The 19,696-nt window shown below is 37.5% G+C and overlaps 1 protein-coding gene across 1 annotated transcript in view; it reads right to left on the reverse strand.

The window, feature by feature from the left end:
- The window catches only part of ADAMTS19 (ADAM metallopeptidase with thrombospondin type 1 motif 19), a 164,822-nt gene that overhangs the window by 24,129 nt on the left and 120,997 nt on the right, over positions 1–19,696 (reverse strand). Inside the window, exons 15-17 of the mRNA XM_006081588.1 lie at positions 19,466–19,623; positions 12,077–12,230; positions 2,713–2,848 (exon numbers count right to left, since the gene is read on the reverse strand). Of these exons, the coding sequence (XP_006081650.1) occupies positions 2,713–2,848; positions 12,077–12,230; positions 19,466–19,623 (448 nt within the window). The remainder of the gene's footprint in view (positions 1–2,712; positions 2,849–12,076; positions 12,231–19,465; positions 19,624–19,696) is intronic.

The following is a 19,696-nucleotide window of genomic DNA, read 5'->3' on the forward strand; positions in this document are numbered from 1 at the left end:
ATCTGCACTCCAGTATCTCCTCTAGCAAGGTTCTTGTGTGCTGGCCTATTAAGAATGATGTGGACCTACCATCTTGCTTTGGAGGTTCCTAATGGGTTTTTCCCTAAAGGGTGTACTTATCATCCAATTTCATTCAGGTTCTGCTTCATCTTTCTGCACAAGGATACACATTAAAATCCATGTCCCTCTCTCCCCAACTATGGAATCCCCAACTGAAAAAAAGAACAATTTGCGATGTTATGGAATCTCATTTTTTGAAATAAAATTATTTTAGGGATTCTTAGTATAATGATAAAAAGTTATTTTTTTCCATTCCTTGTGAAAACTGCTCAAAAAGGAGAACACGTATTTTAGAATCCATCTAATTTGGAACTGTCCCCATTTCCTTATCTCTAAGATTCTTTCTTCACAAAGCTATTTACTAGGACATCAATATATTTTATATCTGGCACATAGGGTTCCATCAGACATTTTGGTGACATTTTCAATAAATGTGAATAGAAATTAGAATGTTTCTTACTAGGAGGGGCAAAAGAAGAGGCAGGAGGAATAAAGTTTGTGCAATGCCAGTAAGTTTTGGAAAGTTTCTTGGGATGATCCCTAATAATCACACAGGTTCATTCTTACTTTCCAATATTTTGGTTAACCCCATCAATATAGCTTCTTGGTAGTACAAAAATATACTGCTTTTTTTTTCCAAGAGAAGAAAAATACTGATTTCTTACAAAAAGACTTCCAGTCTCTAGCTCAAAAATCCCTCACTCAGAAATAGACTGACCTTTTAAAACTATTCATTTTACCAAGTCATTATCGAGTCCTTTTCTCCTAAGATAGCCAAGGTCGGCGAATGAACAACGCATGGCGTGCATTGTACACTCTGATCCTTCAGTGACCAAGTGAGAGAGTGACAAATACACTCTTGTCCTTTAAGCAGCTCGTTCAAGATTCCCAATATAGCAGAAAATGCCATTACTCGTTCATCCTTATGGGAAAGTTAGGTGGTATATGAAACAAATGGTGTTTTGAAATATTTTAATAAATTACTCAATGCAAGATAAATAGCATTTTAATATCTATTAAAAAGAAATAAAGATAAAGATAATTCTTAGGAATAATCTCTATATAGAAAAGCCTAAGCAACTGTTACGATAGGTCAACCGGTGGCTGTGACGATGCATTGACCACCAGGGGGCAGACGCTCAATGCAGGAGCTGCCCCCTGGTGGTCAGTGTGTTCCCACAGCCAACCTACCGAAGCCAGCCAACCTCCCGCGGTCCCTTCCCCCGGCCAGCAGGCCCTGATCAGCCCCGATCACCGGCCAGGCCAAGGGACCCCACCCATGCATGAATTCGTGCACTGGGCCTCTGGTAATAACAAGAAAGTATCCAGGTTCTTTAGCTGACAGGAAAAAGGTCCAAAACTCTGTTTCTACATCTGTCTAGTACTGAACGCAAAGGACCCAAAGATATGACTGCTGGATACAATAATTCCTTAGGTTGTCTTTCCGGTTGATTACTACTCAGCCTTATAAAAAAGCTTAATTAGTTCAATTACTTATGTAGTTAGGCTGAAAAGCTTATAGCCAGGCAGATATGTAACATTATTGAAAGTACTGTAAGGTACTTTTACCTTTTGCACATTCTCTTACAGATCATTCTTTTGTCCAATTCTTTAGAACCATATTACTTTCCTGAGGGAGGTGTATGATTGTTAGAGGACAAATGCAAAGGGAAGGAAAGGTTGATAATCAGCTTTTGATATCTTAAATATATAAAATCTACCAAAAAAAAAAGCAAGTCTGGAAATGTCAACTTTGTAGAGGAAGGAAGGATTTTTGAAATTCTTTTAAGCTCTCATTAACAGAGCACAAGCCAGATCTGCAGGGCTTAACAGCAGTTTTCCAATAAGTAGAACTTGAGGGAACTCAGGATGCAGAGCATCAGAGAGGGGAAAAGCGGGGGAGGGGGTAAAGAAACCAGAAGAACTGAGCACTAGCCTACATGACCACACCCCCGCAGAGATTAGAGAAGCCTAAATAGAGTTCACAGGCACCTCTGTCCCTCCTCCCCCTTTCACCGCCCATACTTACTCATTGTGGTGGAGGGTCATGAAGATTTTATTAGTTACAGATCCCAGCAAACCTACAAATTCTTTGCGTATCTGAGTCGTAGGATGTGTACATTCACTGACTCCACTGCAGAAATTACAGTGAGAGGAGACCAATTCTGTTTGACTTCCTAAGGACTCGAAACTACACCCTAACTCACTGAGTCTCAACAAATCTCTGAGTGTCAGGCTAGAAATGTTCCTGCCCCCATATTCTAGAGGAATTAACCCAGCCTCACACTCTTTTAGTCATTCCATCCCTACAAGTTTTTAGGACATTTTGACACTGGGGCTTAATCCCACAACGCCCAGCATCGTTTTACATGAAAGCACATGGATTTTCAGGAGCCCTGTGAGAGAGGCCATTCCAAACAGCCTTGTTGCGAGCCTGCTCCAAAGTTATACTAAGGTTCCACTCATCCATCTCTGTTAGTTATTAAGGCATGGCTTCTTTCTATACCACTCCAATATTCATTCCATCAAGTTGATTCTGTCTTTTTTAGACTTTGCTTTATTTAAAAGCTTACATTTTGGTTTAGATCCCTTGCATTGGTTTTAAAGAAAATGTGACTTTGGTAAGACTCGGAGTGTGTGGGACAGGGTTACCTAGTTTGGCATGGCTGCTCATTGCACTTGCGAATCTGTGGCTCTGGCTTGGTTAAGTATTTGCATTTCTTGCTGTCCACAATGCTGATATTTTTGTTCATGATTTTTGTGCAAGACACTGTTGTCTTTCTTTCTCCTGAAAGAAACATATAAAGAATGTTATTATAGGCTTTTATCTAATGGATTTAGGAGGTGTTCACAGGCTTGTTGTAATTTTCAGAGATATTTTAAACGAATTTTAGGCTAGATCAATGAAGATGATATTATTTACATAAAAAATGTATCTTTAGGTTTAAGAAAGATGAATAGTAATTTTCTCCTTATTAGAAATTAAATGGCAAGTTTTGTATTATAAAGGGATTGTGGCACCATAAGTTGATAAAATATTAATTAAAGACTTGTTATAAAGGGCTATGCCATCTTTAGCATTAAGTGGTGGAAAGATATGTTTGCATACACCTATGTACCTTCATGAAAGCACATAAACTCCCATAAACATGCATGCATGTTTGGTTGTACATCATCAGTGCTCTGTGTTAAGTTATGGAAAGCAAGCTGAGAATATGACTCAGACCTTTATTCTTATGGCCTTTGATAAAGGCCCCAAGAATTCTAGAAATCCTCATTCCCTAATGACTGCCATGTTCTCTAAGAATAGCCATGGTATCCTTACCATTGTTCACCAGATTTCAGAAAACTGGCTTTTCTACTCTCTCTGGTATGATAAAGCCTGATAACAGGAAGTAAAAGTGACCATTTGTATGCTGTATTAATATTTCAGAGAGCCCCATAAGCACACATACCTGACAACACTTTTATTTCACCTTACTCTTCAAAAGCCTAATATATATGTGCTAATTCTTTCTCTACAAAAGTCAAATATCTATGTAAGATTGAATAATCTAATTTAACTTATTGTTTGACATTATAAACAAACCAGAGCCCCAGTGCACAAAATTTGTGCACAGGTAGGGTTCCTAGGCCTGGCCAGCAATCGGGGCGATCGGGGTCTTCCGGCTGCTGGCCAGGGCCTTCTTTCCAGCTGCCAGCTGGGGCTTCCCTTCCCAGGCTGCCAGCTGCCGGCCAGGGCCTTCCTTTGTTCTGTACCGCCCCCTAGTGGTCAGCACATGTCATAGCAAGCAATTGAACTCACGGTCTTCCAGCCGAACTCCCGAGGGGACACTTTGCATTATATATATATATATATATATATATATATATATATATATATATGAAATCAGCCAACAACTTTAAAGCCAGATGGATCCTTAAGGATTAAGAAAAAAAATCACGAGTTTTCTGAGTCACTATTCAAAGGCCCAATAGCTAGGGTCCTCTGACGGTCTTGCAATGATAATTAGGAAGCTCGAAGTTTTTGTGCAGGTCATGCCAAATAGGACAACCTGGGCTGGTGGCTGAGAAGTCACTCTGTCATTCATTAACAGAGGGAAGACTGGCATTAAGGGAAAAACAAAGAAGGAATGTAGAGAGAGAGAAAGAGAGAGATACTTAAATAATTTTTGAGTATCTTTTCCTTTGACTTAAATGGGGGATGGGAGAGACAATGGAGTGGCCAAGTGGAAGGAAAAGGAACAAATTCAGGATCTCCCTGGATTTCCCTCTCAATACCGAGTATAGTCCCATGATAACTTCTAGTATAAGAGCCTGACTATATCTGTAGACATACGTGTATTAACTAATAATGTATCTGTGCTTAGTGCATATCATGTAACCAAAACCATTTAGATCTTCATTTGCATCTTCTAGCATAGGTAGTATAATATTAGACTTAATCATAGTCATGTGCAATGCCCATCAACTTCACATAACTTTCAAACAAACTACTAAAGATGCAGAGATGATTTATTTTACTCTTTTTTTTTTGTCAGAAAAAACTGGCCCACTGGTAGGAGATACCTAAATGTATCAGATTTTGGGACACATTTTTGGTCAAGTTCCTCCTACTTTCTAATGATTCAGGTGCTCCTTTATGACCTGGCATGTACATTAAAAAGATATGCCAACTCTCTCTCACTTTAGCCTATGTATTATTTCTGCATTGTAATGGTGCCAACCTAAAAGTAGGATTAAAAATGTTACATTTATGAAATATGAATGTTAGTTTTACAATCTAATTTAAAGGCTTCACAGTCATAAGACACCCTTCTACAGAATAGATGGAGTTACCTAAACTAATTTAAATCATGGCTTTTTGCCAACTACAACACAAGAAGATGACAGACAGACATTATCCAGAAGGCTTTTGCTAAACATATATGTAGTATTGGAATAAATAACTCAGGGCTAATTATACTGCATTTTCTTCCCCTCCTCAGTAAATATCTAACCTTAGTTATGTCAGCCCAGAGCTAACATATTGAGCTATTGAAAAAAATCTTTTAAGTATAAGTATTGATATATCAAGAGGAATAAAACTATCAGCACCACTTCAGGGAGCGCCTAAGTGGTGTTCTAAGAACGCTTGAAAGCCTGTGAATATGAATTGGGACATTTCCACAATGCAGCAAGGAAGCTCGCATTGTAAGTTTTTTGGCAGATAAAAGAACCTAGTCCTAATTTAAAAAAAAATGTTATTGAACAAAAACAATAGAATCAGGGGGAAAAAATCTATTGCTGAGCTACAGACACTTCATGCCTATGAAAATACAACTAAGATCATAAAGCCATATGGAAATGTTATTGTTTGATTTTTTTCTTTTATATATTTTTATGTCCCAGCCAACACAGGAAATTTCCATTCTAGCATGTAATAGCAGTATTTATAATGCATCCAGCTCTGCAGGACCCAGGGATGAACAGAAAGTGAAGGAACTGGCCTTCTGCCTGAACCATGAGTAGCTGCAGGCTGTTGACAGTGTATTACTTGCTTTATGGCAATTCACTTCACCTCCAGGTCATTCCCATTAAATCTATATTGGGGAAATCTGTTTTGATGTTTTGTATACAATTATGAATAAAATAAAATAAGCATTATGCCTTTGTCTCATTGACAAATTTAGGCAAAATTCGAAAATGTAAGGTCCTTTTTACTTACTGACTCTTTCTAGAGAGATACTACATTGTGTTCCTTCTTTCCCAGGCTCGGAGATAAGCTGATTCTTTTTTCTATGCTCTGTATTTAACCCCTGAAACAATTATTTTTTTAATAAAACTATGTTCTATCCAGGTAGATCACATTTCTAAAACTTGCATCATAAATGCAGAAACATGTCCTGGGAGTGGGTTCAGTGTTTTGATATGCATAACTGAAACTCTCTAAATGTCACCGACATTCCAAACCTTTAAATAGAACTATAGGACTCTATAAGACTGTCTATATATATTCATTTGTATTCATACATTTCTTTTAATTAATTAATTTGTTTGTTTGTTTGTTATTGAACTACCGATGGGCAGTAAACAAGTGAATCTACAGTAAATATACTTTAAGTGAGGATGAAGCACTTTTCTTCTCTGAGCACATCTTAAAGATACATAAAATGCTGGTTACTTCCGAAGCATAAATTTTTTTTCCACATCATGGCATTTACTTCTAAGACTTTTTTTTTTTTACATTTCTATAATTTTTTTCTCAGGGTTTGGGCTTAATATTAAAAATGACTTTTTTAATATTTTAGTGAAAAGTTGTCATTTTGTATTGTAGGCTACACCCAATATATACTCCAAACTGATTTTGTCATTTCCATACACAAATATTTAAATGGGATCTCATAACTTGTAAGTTAAATGCAACTTGAGTGCTAGCATAACACTAAAGGACCTTCATGAATTAGTTTCTTTCTACTTTTCCGATCAAATCATTTCTGACAGCTTGATCCTCATATCTTACACCCTAGTAATAAATACTCTCACTAAATCCCACTGCCTTTGCACCTATGCATATCCCTAGAAGGGTTTCTTCATCTCCACCGACCACTCTGCATAGTGATGTTGCTATAATCTACTAGATGGACAGAGAGGTCTCTGAAAGCAGAAAGCACTCGTCTTTTGACCACCCAGCAAGAGTGAGTGCCCAGTCAGTATTGGTAAAGGAATCAATGAGTGAAAGAGAAGCATATAATTCAAGCCCAAAGTGCTTTCTTTACGAATAGATTCATCTTAACACTATGTTTCCTAAAATGGTGAAAAACCATCTGCAAACAAAATGACAAGTTATGGGGAACAGTTATCTGTAGTAAATCAGTTAATGGGTTATCACTTAGGTATTAAAATTCAAGTTTATAAAGAGTTTATGTTAACATAAAAAGTCCTTATTAATTTCAGTAAAGGAAAATTGTATTGATTTTATTGAAATAAAGTAATGCCAAGAGAAAATATATTTTGGCATTTTTGTTTGTTTGTTTGTTTTTTGCTAATAGCATTTATTTTGGTACATTCAAAGTGCCTCTGAAATGGAAAAACACCCTTGAAAATGTACAGGCATTTGTATCTCAAGATGATTCCTCAACTTGGACACAAAGGCTTGGATGCCTCCTTAGAATCTGGTCATGGACAAGGAACTGTGTCTAAGATACCACAGCTCAAGGCTAAAGCATGAGTCGTAAACTACTAGGATTTGGACCCATGTGGAGAATGTGGAATGTTGGCTTATGTTTTTCCCCTTTACATTGTATCTATTTAGATTTCCTAAAAGCATGCTCAACTCTTAATCCTTTATTTCAAAAATAGGATATTAAATTTGGGGCTCTTCCTTCCAGGTTTTCTTTAATTAATTTATCCGCCAGATCACAATAAATTCTGGCATAAGACAGTAGCAGCATGCCCTGTGCGAAATGCAGATTCCACATACAACCTCGGGTATTATGGAATGGTACATCTCTAATGCCTTGGGAGATCCAGATCACTTAAAACAGATCTTTTATGCAAACCAAAGTAAATTTAAAACATTCCCTCCGAGATTAGATGTTTTAGAACAACTAAAGCAAAGTAAACACTTATTTCACAAGTACATTTTAAGCTGTTTAAAAATAAAAGGGCTGATTTCAACGGTCAATGCTATAACACAAAATGATATATCCATTTAAATTTTTCTAGAATTATCATTAGAACTGAAAAGATGATGATGAAAGAGATCAACCGAAGGACTTGTATGCATGCATATAAGCATAACCAATGGACACAAGACACTGGGGCGGAGGGGGGGGGGCTGGGGGGGAGGATGAGGGCATGTGCCAGGGCGTAAGGGAGGCCGGGGGAAGGTCAATGGGGAAAAAAGGGAGGCATATGTACTACTATTTGTAATACTTTAAACAATAAAATAAAATTTTAAAAAAAGATGATGATGAAACATGTATGTATTTTAAACTGTTGGAAACATTTACTTGATATCACCAGTATCCATTAGATATTTTTAAAATAATATTTGTTTTATATCTTAGGCTTTTCATATCTTATAACTAATATTAATAAATTAATGGAAATGCATAATAAAAACTTTATTTTGGTTTATTTTAAAACGTAGTTGAAGATACTGATGCAAAAGATCATTAGCATTAAAATGTAGCTACATGAAACAAGGTACTTTTTTTTTTAAATCTCCCCACTTATTTCTGGCAATCTAAAGCCTTACAGTAGAATTAAAAAAATAACTTATGTGAAACAATGACATTTTATACTGCCTTGTGATACTTTATTTGCTCTTGCACAGTATTTTCCCGTGAAGTAGAATAGTGCTATTTTTTCTCTTTTCTGTTGAAGATAAATTTTGCATGAATCTGTTTCCAATGTTCTGTGCTTTGAACTTACTCTCATTTAATTCATGAATATGCTGAAAGATTACAAAGCTTTTTCTGGCTATAAAATTGACAATGCGAAGTCAGAAATGATGAGATTCCTGAAATCCTGTCCATCCACTTAATTTATGAACTGCAAAGAAAAATAATATCCAAAAGCCCAGAAATATTTTGGCATTGAAATGAATATGTGCCCTATTAACATTGTCAGAGATAATTGAAAACTGTTGACTGAACACAAAGGAACAGATTTGAAAGAGAAGGTCTACTCAAGCACAAATTGTAGCGTCTGTGTATAATTAGTACTATTTTACGAAACAAATCATTTGAAATAAAAATAAGAACATATTTAAATTAATTTTAATTTTAATTAAATTCATTGGGATGACACTGATTAATAAGATTATATAGGCTTCAAGTGTACAGTTCTGCAATATATCATCTATATATTGCATTGTGTGTTCACCGACCCCCCCCAGTCAGTCTCCTTTCATCACCATATATTTGACCCCCTTTACCCTCATCAACTCCCCCCACTCCCTTTTCCTCTGGTAATCACCATACTGTTGTCCATGTCTATGAGTTTTTGTTTGTTTCTTCATTTGTTGCTTTCTGTTTTATATCCCACATGAGTGAAATCATATGGTTCTTGTCCTTTTCTATCTGACTTTAACAGAATAAAATAAAATATCTCTATATAATCTCTAAGGGACATGCCCTATTTTGTGGAAACTACATTTAGCTTCCAAGCTGCTCTTGAAGAAAGTATACGATGAGGAGGAAAGGAGACTTGAACTCAGGAATCCTGATTCTAATCCGGCTCCTCCCTTATTGGGCCCGTGACCTTGGGAAGTCACTTAATCTCTCTCCGCTTCAGTTTTCTCATGTTCATAATTTAGAAGTTATGCTTAAGAATATCAAAAAGCCTTTCTGACTCTGAAGCAAAAGGAATTTATAGTGAACCTCTATTTCTTAAGGTTTGGTAATTGGCAAAACATAGTCTAGGTTGCAATTAATGTTATTTTGGGGGAAAAATTGAACCCTAATAATTTGCTGAAGACTGACAAGTTCTGAATGTTTACTTCTGATGCAGCTTTTATTAGACCACAATTATAAAATAAAAGAAAGAAAAACTGAGGGTAATAAAATTCACTGGGCAAACATGGTCCTGTCTAGAGTTTCAAATGTAAACAGACTTTCTGTCAGTGCACTGACAGAAACCATCCACCATCCACGGGGCCTCTCCCCACAGCCTGCCCTCAGATGGCAGCTGGTCATTCTGACCTGAGTTTTACTGCAGAGAAAATTCTAACCATGTAGATTTTCATTTCAAGTATGCTTGTTTCTATTTTTTATTTTTTATGTGGGTGGAGGATGTGAGGCAGAAGCCCTGAAGTGAAACAGGTCCTGGCATCAGTGAGGAGTGAGTGGAGCAGAGGAGCAGGCCTATGTGTGAACATGGGGGCATGTGCAGGAGAGGTCAGGAGGGCAGAGGGTCCCAAGTCTCAGAGCAGATGCCCACAAAATACCAACTTCTGCGCATGGGCCACGAAGTTTCAATTGCACTGTCCGTGCGCGCCCACACGTGGTATTTTGTGGAAGAGCCACACTCATGGGGCCAAAGAGCCGCATGTGGCTCGCGAGCCGAGGTTTGCCAACCACTGCCCTAGGAGATGCGTGGCCAATGCAAACTGTATCAGGTAAGCAGGACTGAAAACACTTTTTAAATGGTGAGAACAATTTCAAATCCCCTTGTAATTATGCTGTATTTGGAGCGAAGTGTGCTCTGTAATATCTCCTCCTTCCCTACCCCAAACGTTGCCTTTGCTCTGGCGGCTCCCGAGGGCCAGGTACCCCAGGAGCCAGATGAGCACCAGAGCTCGGAATGTGGGCACAAAAGCTGCTCCCTCCAGCCTCTGCACCTTCAATGTTCCAGCATGTTTTTTCTCTCCCTTGAAGACACTTTCTTGTTTTCCCCAGAGCCCCTGCCAAGGGCCATTCTCTCTCCAGGACCTCTGATTGAGAGGCAGCGTGGGTGTCCTGCTCCTCGCTGCCACTGCCAGCCCACACCCCTTCCTTCCTCCTAAACCTCCAGCCTTGGATCAACTCTGCTGCCAGTCTCCTTCTTGGTGTAGTCAAACTTCTACCTCTGGGCCACTCCCTCTCAGATTTCAGCCACTGCACTATCGTTACATTTTCCATCACTGATCCTACTACCATTTCTGTAATTAAGAATTGCAGGATTATTTGAATTATTCTTATAATACCTAGGCTTCTTCGTTCATGGCCCTCTCCTCTTCCCAGAGATCTTGCCTTTCACGTTAAGTCAATAGCTCCCCTGCTCTGGTTATTACCAATAACTAGACCCCCTCCATGACCTTAGCTCTATTTTCTGCCATTATCTCCTGCATTTCCAGGCCTCTCCCTTGAGTCTTCAGTATATTTTCTTCATCTGCACTATACATTCTTACCTGTGTATGCAGACAACTCAGAAGCAAACTCAATACTGCTCTTTCCTAGCACCTTCACATGCATTTCAGGTCTTGTGGGCAGATGTATTTTGGAATTTAGAAATTATAGTACTTTATACAAATAATAAAGTAAAGTATAAAAAGTATCTATATATATAAAACCCTAATATGCAAATAGACCAAAAGGAAGAACAACTGAACAACACGTTGCTATTACGTGTGCTGATCACCAGGGGGCGCACGCCGAACATGGTGGGCATTGGCAGCAGACAGCAGAGCATGGAACATGGAGGGCATTGGCCATGGAGGGATGGTGAAGCAAATGAGCAGGGGTGCCAGACCAAGGCGGGGCGCCGGTTGCTGTCACTGGGGAGAGCCTCTGGTGGTTACTGAAAATTCTTTGCTCCCATGTGCTGCGGTCCCACCCAGCGCTCACACCTGCTGCCGGTACCAGCCCCCCTTGCACCCGCTGCCAGTGCCCGGTGCCGGTCCCTATCACTCGGCATCATCAGCAGGTGCGAGCAGTGACTGCCAGGCCGGATCGCCCCTGAGGGCTTCTCCACCTCCCCCTGCTCCTGAGGGACAATCTGATGATCAGGGCAGCAGCCGCCACTCGCACCCACTGACGGCACCGGCCCCAATCGCTCTGTACCATCAGCAGGTGCAAGCAGGACTGGTGCCATCGGCACATGGGAGCAGCGGGAGCCGGGCTGCCAGCAGACAGGGGACCTGGAGCCGTGGCAGGAGGGGCCGGGTGGTGGCATGGAGGATGGGCCGAAACCCACCCCTGTGCCCACCAGTGCCTCGCGGCCCAGAGTTCCTTTCAAGGTGCATGAATTCGTGCACTGGGCCCCTAGTATATATTAAGTAAGCCCCTGTAAGCAAATAAATTAATATTTATGTAAAGCAAAGCAATGAGATATGTAATACCTCTCAATGAACTTTTTTTCAATTCACATCAAATTTTGCCACAAAATATTCCATGTTTAGCCACTAAATGCGTCACAAAAAACTTTCATTTTCCAATTCTTTATGGAGTTTGGAATTTTAGAGAAGAGGTTGCAGATCTGTCTTAACTATCAACAGTTAATCAGAAAATAACTACTATCCTGGAAATATAAGTATTAGAAAATCCTTTACCTCCTCCACACGTGGCATCACAATCTTCCCAGCCTGTGTGTGTCCACATGAAAAGTGGTCCAGGTGCTTTAGAGCTCTGATTTTCTGGAGGAGGGTCTGATGGAATCGTGTATTCATAGTGAAGACCATAATTCTGGTCTTGAAACAGCAGCACCTATAATATAACATATAAAAGTGATGAAGGTAGATGGTCAAAGTAGAACACATTCAATGTGAAGCTTAAAACGAAGAATGCTGATATCCTAAAATGCTTATTGCATGGGATGCATGCTTCTTTAATAAACAGTAGAATTGTGGCCTTATTGCTTAACTGTTGTAATTTTCATACTTCTGGAAAAACTGAAGTTCTACACTTACCTCTGTGGAGCTAAAGACATTATGAAGAAAAGCCCACTTGAATGAGGTCAGATATACCAGATCATTTTCTTTCAAGTCAGTGGACTAGACAGTTTCCCAAAGAATGATACGATTGAGATGACTTAAGTAGTGGGGGACAGGAATATGTATCCTCTCTAACAGCAAGATATAATTCACAATTTAATGTCTATTCATATAAAACAGAAAGATGAACAGAAAGTCCCTGCACCAACAGAGGAGGACAGAAGACTTTGGGATTCATTTCTATCCACAAGGGTAGAGAACTTCTAAGCCAACTTTAGGACAAAAATTTCATACCACAATTTTGTCATAGTTACTAATTTTCCATTTGAACTTTTAAATAAATGTTAATTTAATAACAAATAAAAACAAATTAGTTTTGTACACATATTTGAGCAGTGCAATAAATCATAAAGGATATATGAAAATATAAGGATGACTGTATTTGGGGCTACACCGGACATAAGAAGGGACCCTGTCCGTTTTGTTCCCCCCTAGTATCCTGTGCCAAGCTCAAAACTAGTCATCATGGGCAATCATACATATTTTAAATAAAAGAAATATACCTGAAATATAATCATTTTAAATAAAAGAATATGTGTTTCTTTATAAATACATTTACATAAAATAGGTTAACTCCATGGGATTTGTCACTTCTATGAATCTGAGGATTTATGAAAGCTATCTATATAATACATTGTGGTGCATAAAAACATATATATCTCAACTTTAAACCATGTTAAATTATTAAAGAATTTTGTTATATGAACTGTATCAAGGGCGTTATAATGATAGGTGATTCAGAGTTAACAATTACATGGGGAGAAATTTAAATGAGCCTAAGTTTAATTTTCTTTACTTTTTTAATCAAATTCAGTTCACTATATCAACAGAAATACTAATTCAATACGTGGATTGTGGAACTAGAATGATGGCATTATCAGTCAACTATATCAATAATAGTTTTAAATTCACATATACATACTGGGTACTAATTCTAAGTACATTACAGTGCTTATTTTGGTTTTAAATATCTCACTGATGTTGCCAGTTATAGGTGACTTTCAGCTAAATTAATAAACAAAGAGAGATTGATTTACCTTGTTTATGAACAAAGCCAGACTACTGCATAGCTTTAAATTTTTTTTTACTTTTATTTATTTTTTAATTACAGTTTACATTCAATATTACTCTGTATTAATTCCAGATGTATAGTATAGTGGTTAGATAATCATGTACTTTACAGAGTGCCCCCCCCCCTATATTTTAAGTACCCACCTGGCCTCATATATAGTTATTCCAATATTATTGACTATATTGTCTATGCTGTATTTACATCTCTGTGACTATTCTGTAACTACCAATCGTATTTCCAATCCCTTCCCCTCTGCCAACTGTCAGTCTGTTCTCTGTATCTATGAGCCTATTTCTATTTTATTTGTTTATTTTGTTCTTAAGATTCCACATATAACTAAAATCATATGGTATTTGTCTATGCCCATCCATGCTGTCACAGAAGGTAAGATCTCATTCTTTTTTATGGCCAAATAGTATTTCATTGTGTGTATATACCACTACTATTTACCCACTCATCTATTGATGGGCACTTGGGATGCTTCCATATTTTGATATTGTAAATAATGCTGCAATAAACAAAGGGGTGCATATATTCTTTCAAATTAATGTTTTGGATTTCTTTGGATACATTGCCAGAAGAGGAATCGCTGGGTCATAAAGCAATGCCATTTTTTTAGGAACTCCCACACTGTTTCAACAGTGCACTGGGGTTCCCTTTTCTCCACATCCTCAAATACTTGTTTGCTGATTTATTGATGATAGCCATCCTGACAGGTGTGAAGTGTTTTCTGATTGTGGTTTTATTTGTATTTCTCTGAGGGTTCACGGTCTTGGGCATCCTTTCATATATCTATTGGCAATCTGTATGTCCTCTCTGGAGAAGTGACTACTCAGACCCTCTGTTCACTTTTTAATTGGATTGATTGTTTTTCTGGTGTTGCCTGAGTTCTTCATAAATTTTGTATCTTAACCCTTGATTGGATGTTATCATTGGCAAAAATCTCCTCTCATCCAGTGGGTTGTCTTTTCGTTTTGTTGATGGTTTCCCTTTGTGTGCAAAAATTTTTTAGTTTCATGTAGTCCCATTTTTTTTCTTCTGTTTCCCTTGCCTGAGAAGATGTGTCAGAAAAAATACTGCTAAGAGAACAAGCTGAGATTTTACTGCCTATATTTTCTTCCAGGAGTCTTACGGTTTCAGTTCTTAAATTTCAGTCTGTAATCCATTTTGAGTTTATTCTTGTATATGGTATAATTTGGTCTAGTTTCATTTTTTGTATCTATCCAATTTTCCCAGAATTATTTATTGAATAGACTGTCTTTGCCCCTTTGAATGTTCTTGCTTCCTTTATCATAAATTGATTGAAAGTATAGGTGTAGGTTGATTTCTGGGCTCTCTGCTTGGTTCATTGATCCATGTGTCTGTTTTTATGCCTGTACCATGCTGTTTTAATTACTATAGCCTTGCAATATAGTTTGATATCAGGTAGTGTGATACATCTCACTTTGTTCTTTTTCTAGATTTCTGTCACTATTTAGGGTCTTTCCATACAAATTTTTAGATTACTTTTTCTAGTTCTGTGAAATATACCACTGGTATGTTGATAGGAATTGAGTTGAATCTATAGAGTACTTTGGGTGGTATGGACATTTATTTAACATTTCAAAAAAATATTTATTTTCTTTTCAATCACAGTTTGCATTCAATATTATTTTATATTAGTTTCAGGTGTACAACATAGTAGTTAGACAATCACATACTTTACAAAGTGATCCCCCTGATATCTCCAGTATCCACCTGGCATCATATATAGTTATTACAGTATTATTGAGGTAGTTGGACATTTTAATGGTGTTAATTCTTTCTACCCATGAGCATGGTATATGCTTCTATTTATTAGTATATTCTTTGACTTCTTTCTTCAATGTCCTATAATTTTCTGAGTGTCTTTTATATCCTTGGTTAAGCTTATTCATAGGTATTTTAAATTTTTTTCATTCAATTATAAATGGCATTGTTTTCTTAGTTTCTCTTGATAGTTCATTATCGCTATATAAAAATGCAACTGATTTCTGAGTATTAATTTTGTAAACTGCTAGTTACTCACTTTGTTTATTGGTTCTAGTTGGTTTTTGGTGGAGTCTTTAGGGTTCTCTATATATAGTATCACATTATCTGCAAATAATAACAGTTTACTTCTTCCTTTCCAATTTGGATGCCTTTTATTTCTTATCTGATTACTGTGGCTAGGACTTCCAGTGCTATGTTGAATAAGAGTGCTAAAAACACTGGCTTGTTCCTGATCTTAAGGGAAATGTTTTTAGTTTTTCCCTATTGAGTGTGATGTTAGCTGTGAGTTTGTCATATATAGCCTTTATTATGTTGAGGTATGTTCCCTCTATTCCCACTTTTCTGAGTGTTTGTATCATGTATGGGTGCTAGATTTTGTTAAATACTTTTTTCTGCATCTATTGACATGATCACATGGTTTTTATCCTTCATTTTGTTTATATGGCATATCATGTTAACTGATTTGCAGAAATTGTACCAACCATGCATCCCTGGAATAAAGCCCACTTGTTGTACGATCATTTTAACCTTTGCTGGATTCGGTTTGCTAATATTTTGTTGGGGATTTTAACATCTATATTCATCAGGCATATTGCCCTATAATTTTCTTCTTTCTGATTTTGGAATTAGGATAATGCTGGCCTTATAACATGAGCTTGGAGGTCTTCCGTCCTCTTAAGATTTTTAGAATAGTTTGAGAAGGATTAGTGTAAGTTCTTTGGATGTTTGGTAAAGTTTACCTGTGAAGTCATCCTGTCCAGGATGACTTTTGTTTGCTGGGGGTTTTTGGCTACTACTTCAATTTTATTAGTTGTAATCAGTCTGCTTATATTCTGTTTCTTCTTAATTCTGTTTTGGAAGAGTGTATGTTTCTAGGAACTTATCCATTTCTTCCAGACTGTCCAATTTACTGCCATATAGTTTTAAAATATTTTTTTTAATTGATTTTAGAGAGAGATAGGGAGAGAGAGGGAAAGATTGATTTGTTGCACTAACTTATGCATTATTGGTTGAGTCTTTGATATATCCTGACCAGGGATCAAAGCAGCAACCTTGGTGTATCAGGATGACGCTCTAACCAACTGAGCTACCTGGCCAGGGCTCAGAATAATTTTTTTTATAATTTGTTGTATCTCTATGGTGTCAGTTATTACTTCTCCTCTTTCATTTCTGATTTTATTTATTTGGGTCCTCTCTTTTTCTTGATGAGTCTGGTTATTACATATCTTTTATTATTTATTTATTTGTTTGTTTATTTTAGTTGGCCTGTGTTTCATTATTTTATTTATTTATTTAAAATTTTCATTGTTGAAAGTATTATATATGTCTCCTTCCCAGTGACCCTTTCTAGCCTGCCCCGTCCCCCACCCCAGGCCTTCACAGCCCTATTGTCTGTGTCCATGGGTTATGAATATAAGCATACAAGTTCTTTGGTTGATAAAATGAACTTATAAATAATAGCTACTTGCCAACTTATTTAATTAAATAAAAACATGTCTATTTTTCCTAAAAACCTATATTTTCATTAATATGACTTTAGATTGTCCTTGAATAAATAATGCCATTTGAAACAGAGACCTTGGCTATAAAGCCATCAGCTCCTTCTGAAAGCATTTGAAGTTGGCAGCACACTTTTGCAAGAAGGAAAGTGTGACCGTGTTACAGTTGAGGGGCACAGACTGAAACATGGCAGAAGGTATTGCCTTTCAAAATGCAGTACTGGCTTTCAATCTGTAATAGTCATTAAAGACAAATATCTTAGAAGTGCAGTTTCCCTTGGATTACGGAATAAATCCAGGTCACATAGATGCCTTCTTTTAGACATAGTTCACTGACTTTAATTATGTTTCATGCTTCCAGGAAAAACCTTGGTAATTACCAGTCAGATTAAGAATTCTGCAGCAAGGAAACTCCCTCTGCCCAGCACTGAGGTCTCACGTCAACTGTTTTAAGATTTTTGAATTAGGGGCTCAGTAAGAGAGCTTCGGTCTTTTTCCATAAAAATGTAGGTTACATTCATATAAGGCAGGCATTTCCTGTAATCCAATCATTAAAAATATTGGTTGTTGGAAATGTCATTTTTAAGTGACTTCTGGATGAGCACTTTGTAAGGTTTATAAATGTCTAATCACTACGCTGTACACTTGAAACTAATTAATATTGTATGTCAACTGTAATAAATAAATAAATAAATAAATAAATAAATAAATAAATAAATAAGTTATGGAAAGAGCCCGATATTGAGTATGTATGTTTGTTTAGTCAGCCCCCTCCCCTCTCTCCAGATGGCTCATGGCACAGAGTGAAGTTTCCCCTTCAAATGAAATAACAGGATCCAAAGAAATTGTGGGGAGATGAACAAATAATTATTCAAAGTATACATACACTTACGATCCAAGGCTCTCTGGTGTACAGCTTAGATCTAAGCTTCGTGTCAGGAGGGCCAGCATAGTAGGTTAATACCTGGCTCGTTCTTAACCAAATAAGTTATTGGGAGACACTGTGCACATCACTTAACTTCTCTAATACTTCGTTGTTCAGTAAAATGGAGTAATAATAATACATATTATACAGGGTTACCATGACGATTAAATGCCATAAGGAACATAAAGCACTTTGGACAGTGTCTGACTCAGTGCTAAATGAATCATCATCGTCATCATCATCATCATCATCATCACCGTCAAGATTTGGAACAGAAGGTCCCCATGCACCTAACTCTCCTTGCTCCCTTTATCTGTGTTGGTAAAACCTATTGATTGCAGTTCTAGAAAACATTGTTGTTTTAAATGTGGTCCGTGGACTTAGCAGTGGTGGCATTGCCTGGGAGCTGATTAGAAATGTATATCTCAGGTTCCTCTCCAGACCTACTGAGTCAGACTGTACATTTGAACAAGAACCCCGGAGGCTTTGCAGGCACATGAAAGTAGGAAAAGCAAATGGGCCGATACACAATTTGAACCTCTAGCTCCTAGATTGGCAACACAGATGTCTCCAATTGAAGAAAAATTCCACTTAAATTGTGTGGCGATATTAAATAATGTGGCATGCCACACTCCAAATAAAGAGTCGGCTGATCGTGTTTTAAAGTTGTTTTTACGTGTGGACTTAAAGAGGTGTTGAAGTGTCTGAATTTTAGGCTTTGTCGCTAGGACAGAAAACACGCCAGCTGTGCCGTCAGCCCTCTGGCTCCTAAGCCGTTAGCACTGACTGCAGTGATGAAGGTCAAAAAGGGCATTTTAACTTGCCATTGGTTGGGCGCAGAAACCACTGTCCTGCTTCTTTCACTTCAAACTCTGTCCTGCCTCAAGTCTAGTCTTTTATTACATGGTAAAAAAAACTTATCCCAAACATTCCAATTTCCAGAATTCTTTACAGGGATCAATTAACCTAGTAAGAAAACAGAATAGAGTAATTGTAAGCACTATTTGATAAATGTACCCAATCTTTTCCCCAGAAACAGTACCATCTTATCAAAGGCATTTCATAGAGATCAGACAAGGCCTATTTCATGGATGCATACAGCGCTGGGATTTACCATATTATGGCTCTCTCTTCACAGACATCCACTCTGGTTAGTAAATGTATGCTTTTAGGGAAAAAAGGTTCTTCGTTGCCTGTAATTCACCTCTACTTTGAGTCCGTGGGGCCCTATAAAATTTTGTTCCTCTTATAATAATTTCCGTTTTTATATATCACAATGGAAAACACATTTTTAAAATCCCTAAAAAATCCACCTCTTAAATGACTTTAATGTCTACCTGACATCTCATATTGTGAAAAAAAAAGGTTAGAGAAGGCACGGTGGGGATGTCCTTTGCCACAGGGAGCTGATTAAGCAATGGTATCGACTTTTCCCCTCATACCAGGAGGTGCAAAGGTGATGTAGTAGGACCTTTGGCAGAGATCTTCTCCCAGAGGCCTCTTCTTATGTAATGAACAGTAGTTCCAGCTAAGGTGAAGGCTCCAGAGTGTTCAATCTTCCAGTCACTATTGATAGACTGTTTTCCAGTGTCTCGGAGAGCTATAAAGAGGTTCAAAAATATTATGAGAATTAATCAAGAAGCAGCGTTAATCAATATCCACTTCACATGAGT

Source organism: Myotis lucifugus, unplaced genomic scaffold, assembly GCF_000147115.1.
Source record: "Myotis lucifugus unplaced genomic scaffold, Myoluc2.0 scaffold_1, whole genome shotgun sequence".
NCBI lineage: Eukaryota > Metazoa > Chordata > Mammalia > Chiroptera > Vespertilionidae > Myotis > Myotis lucifugus.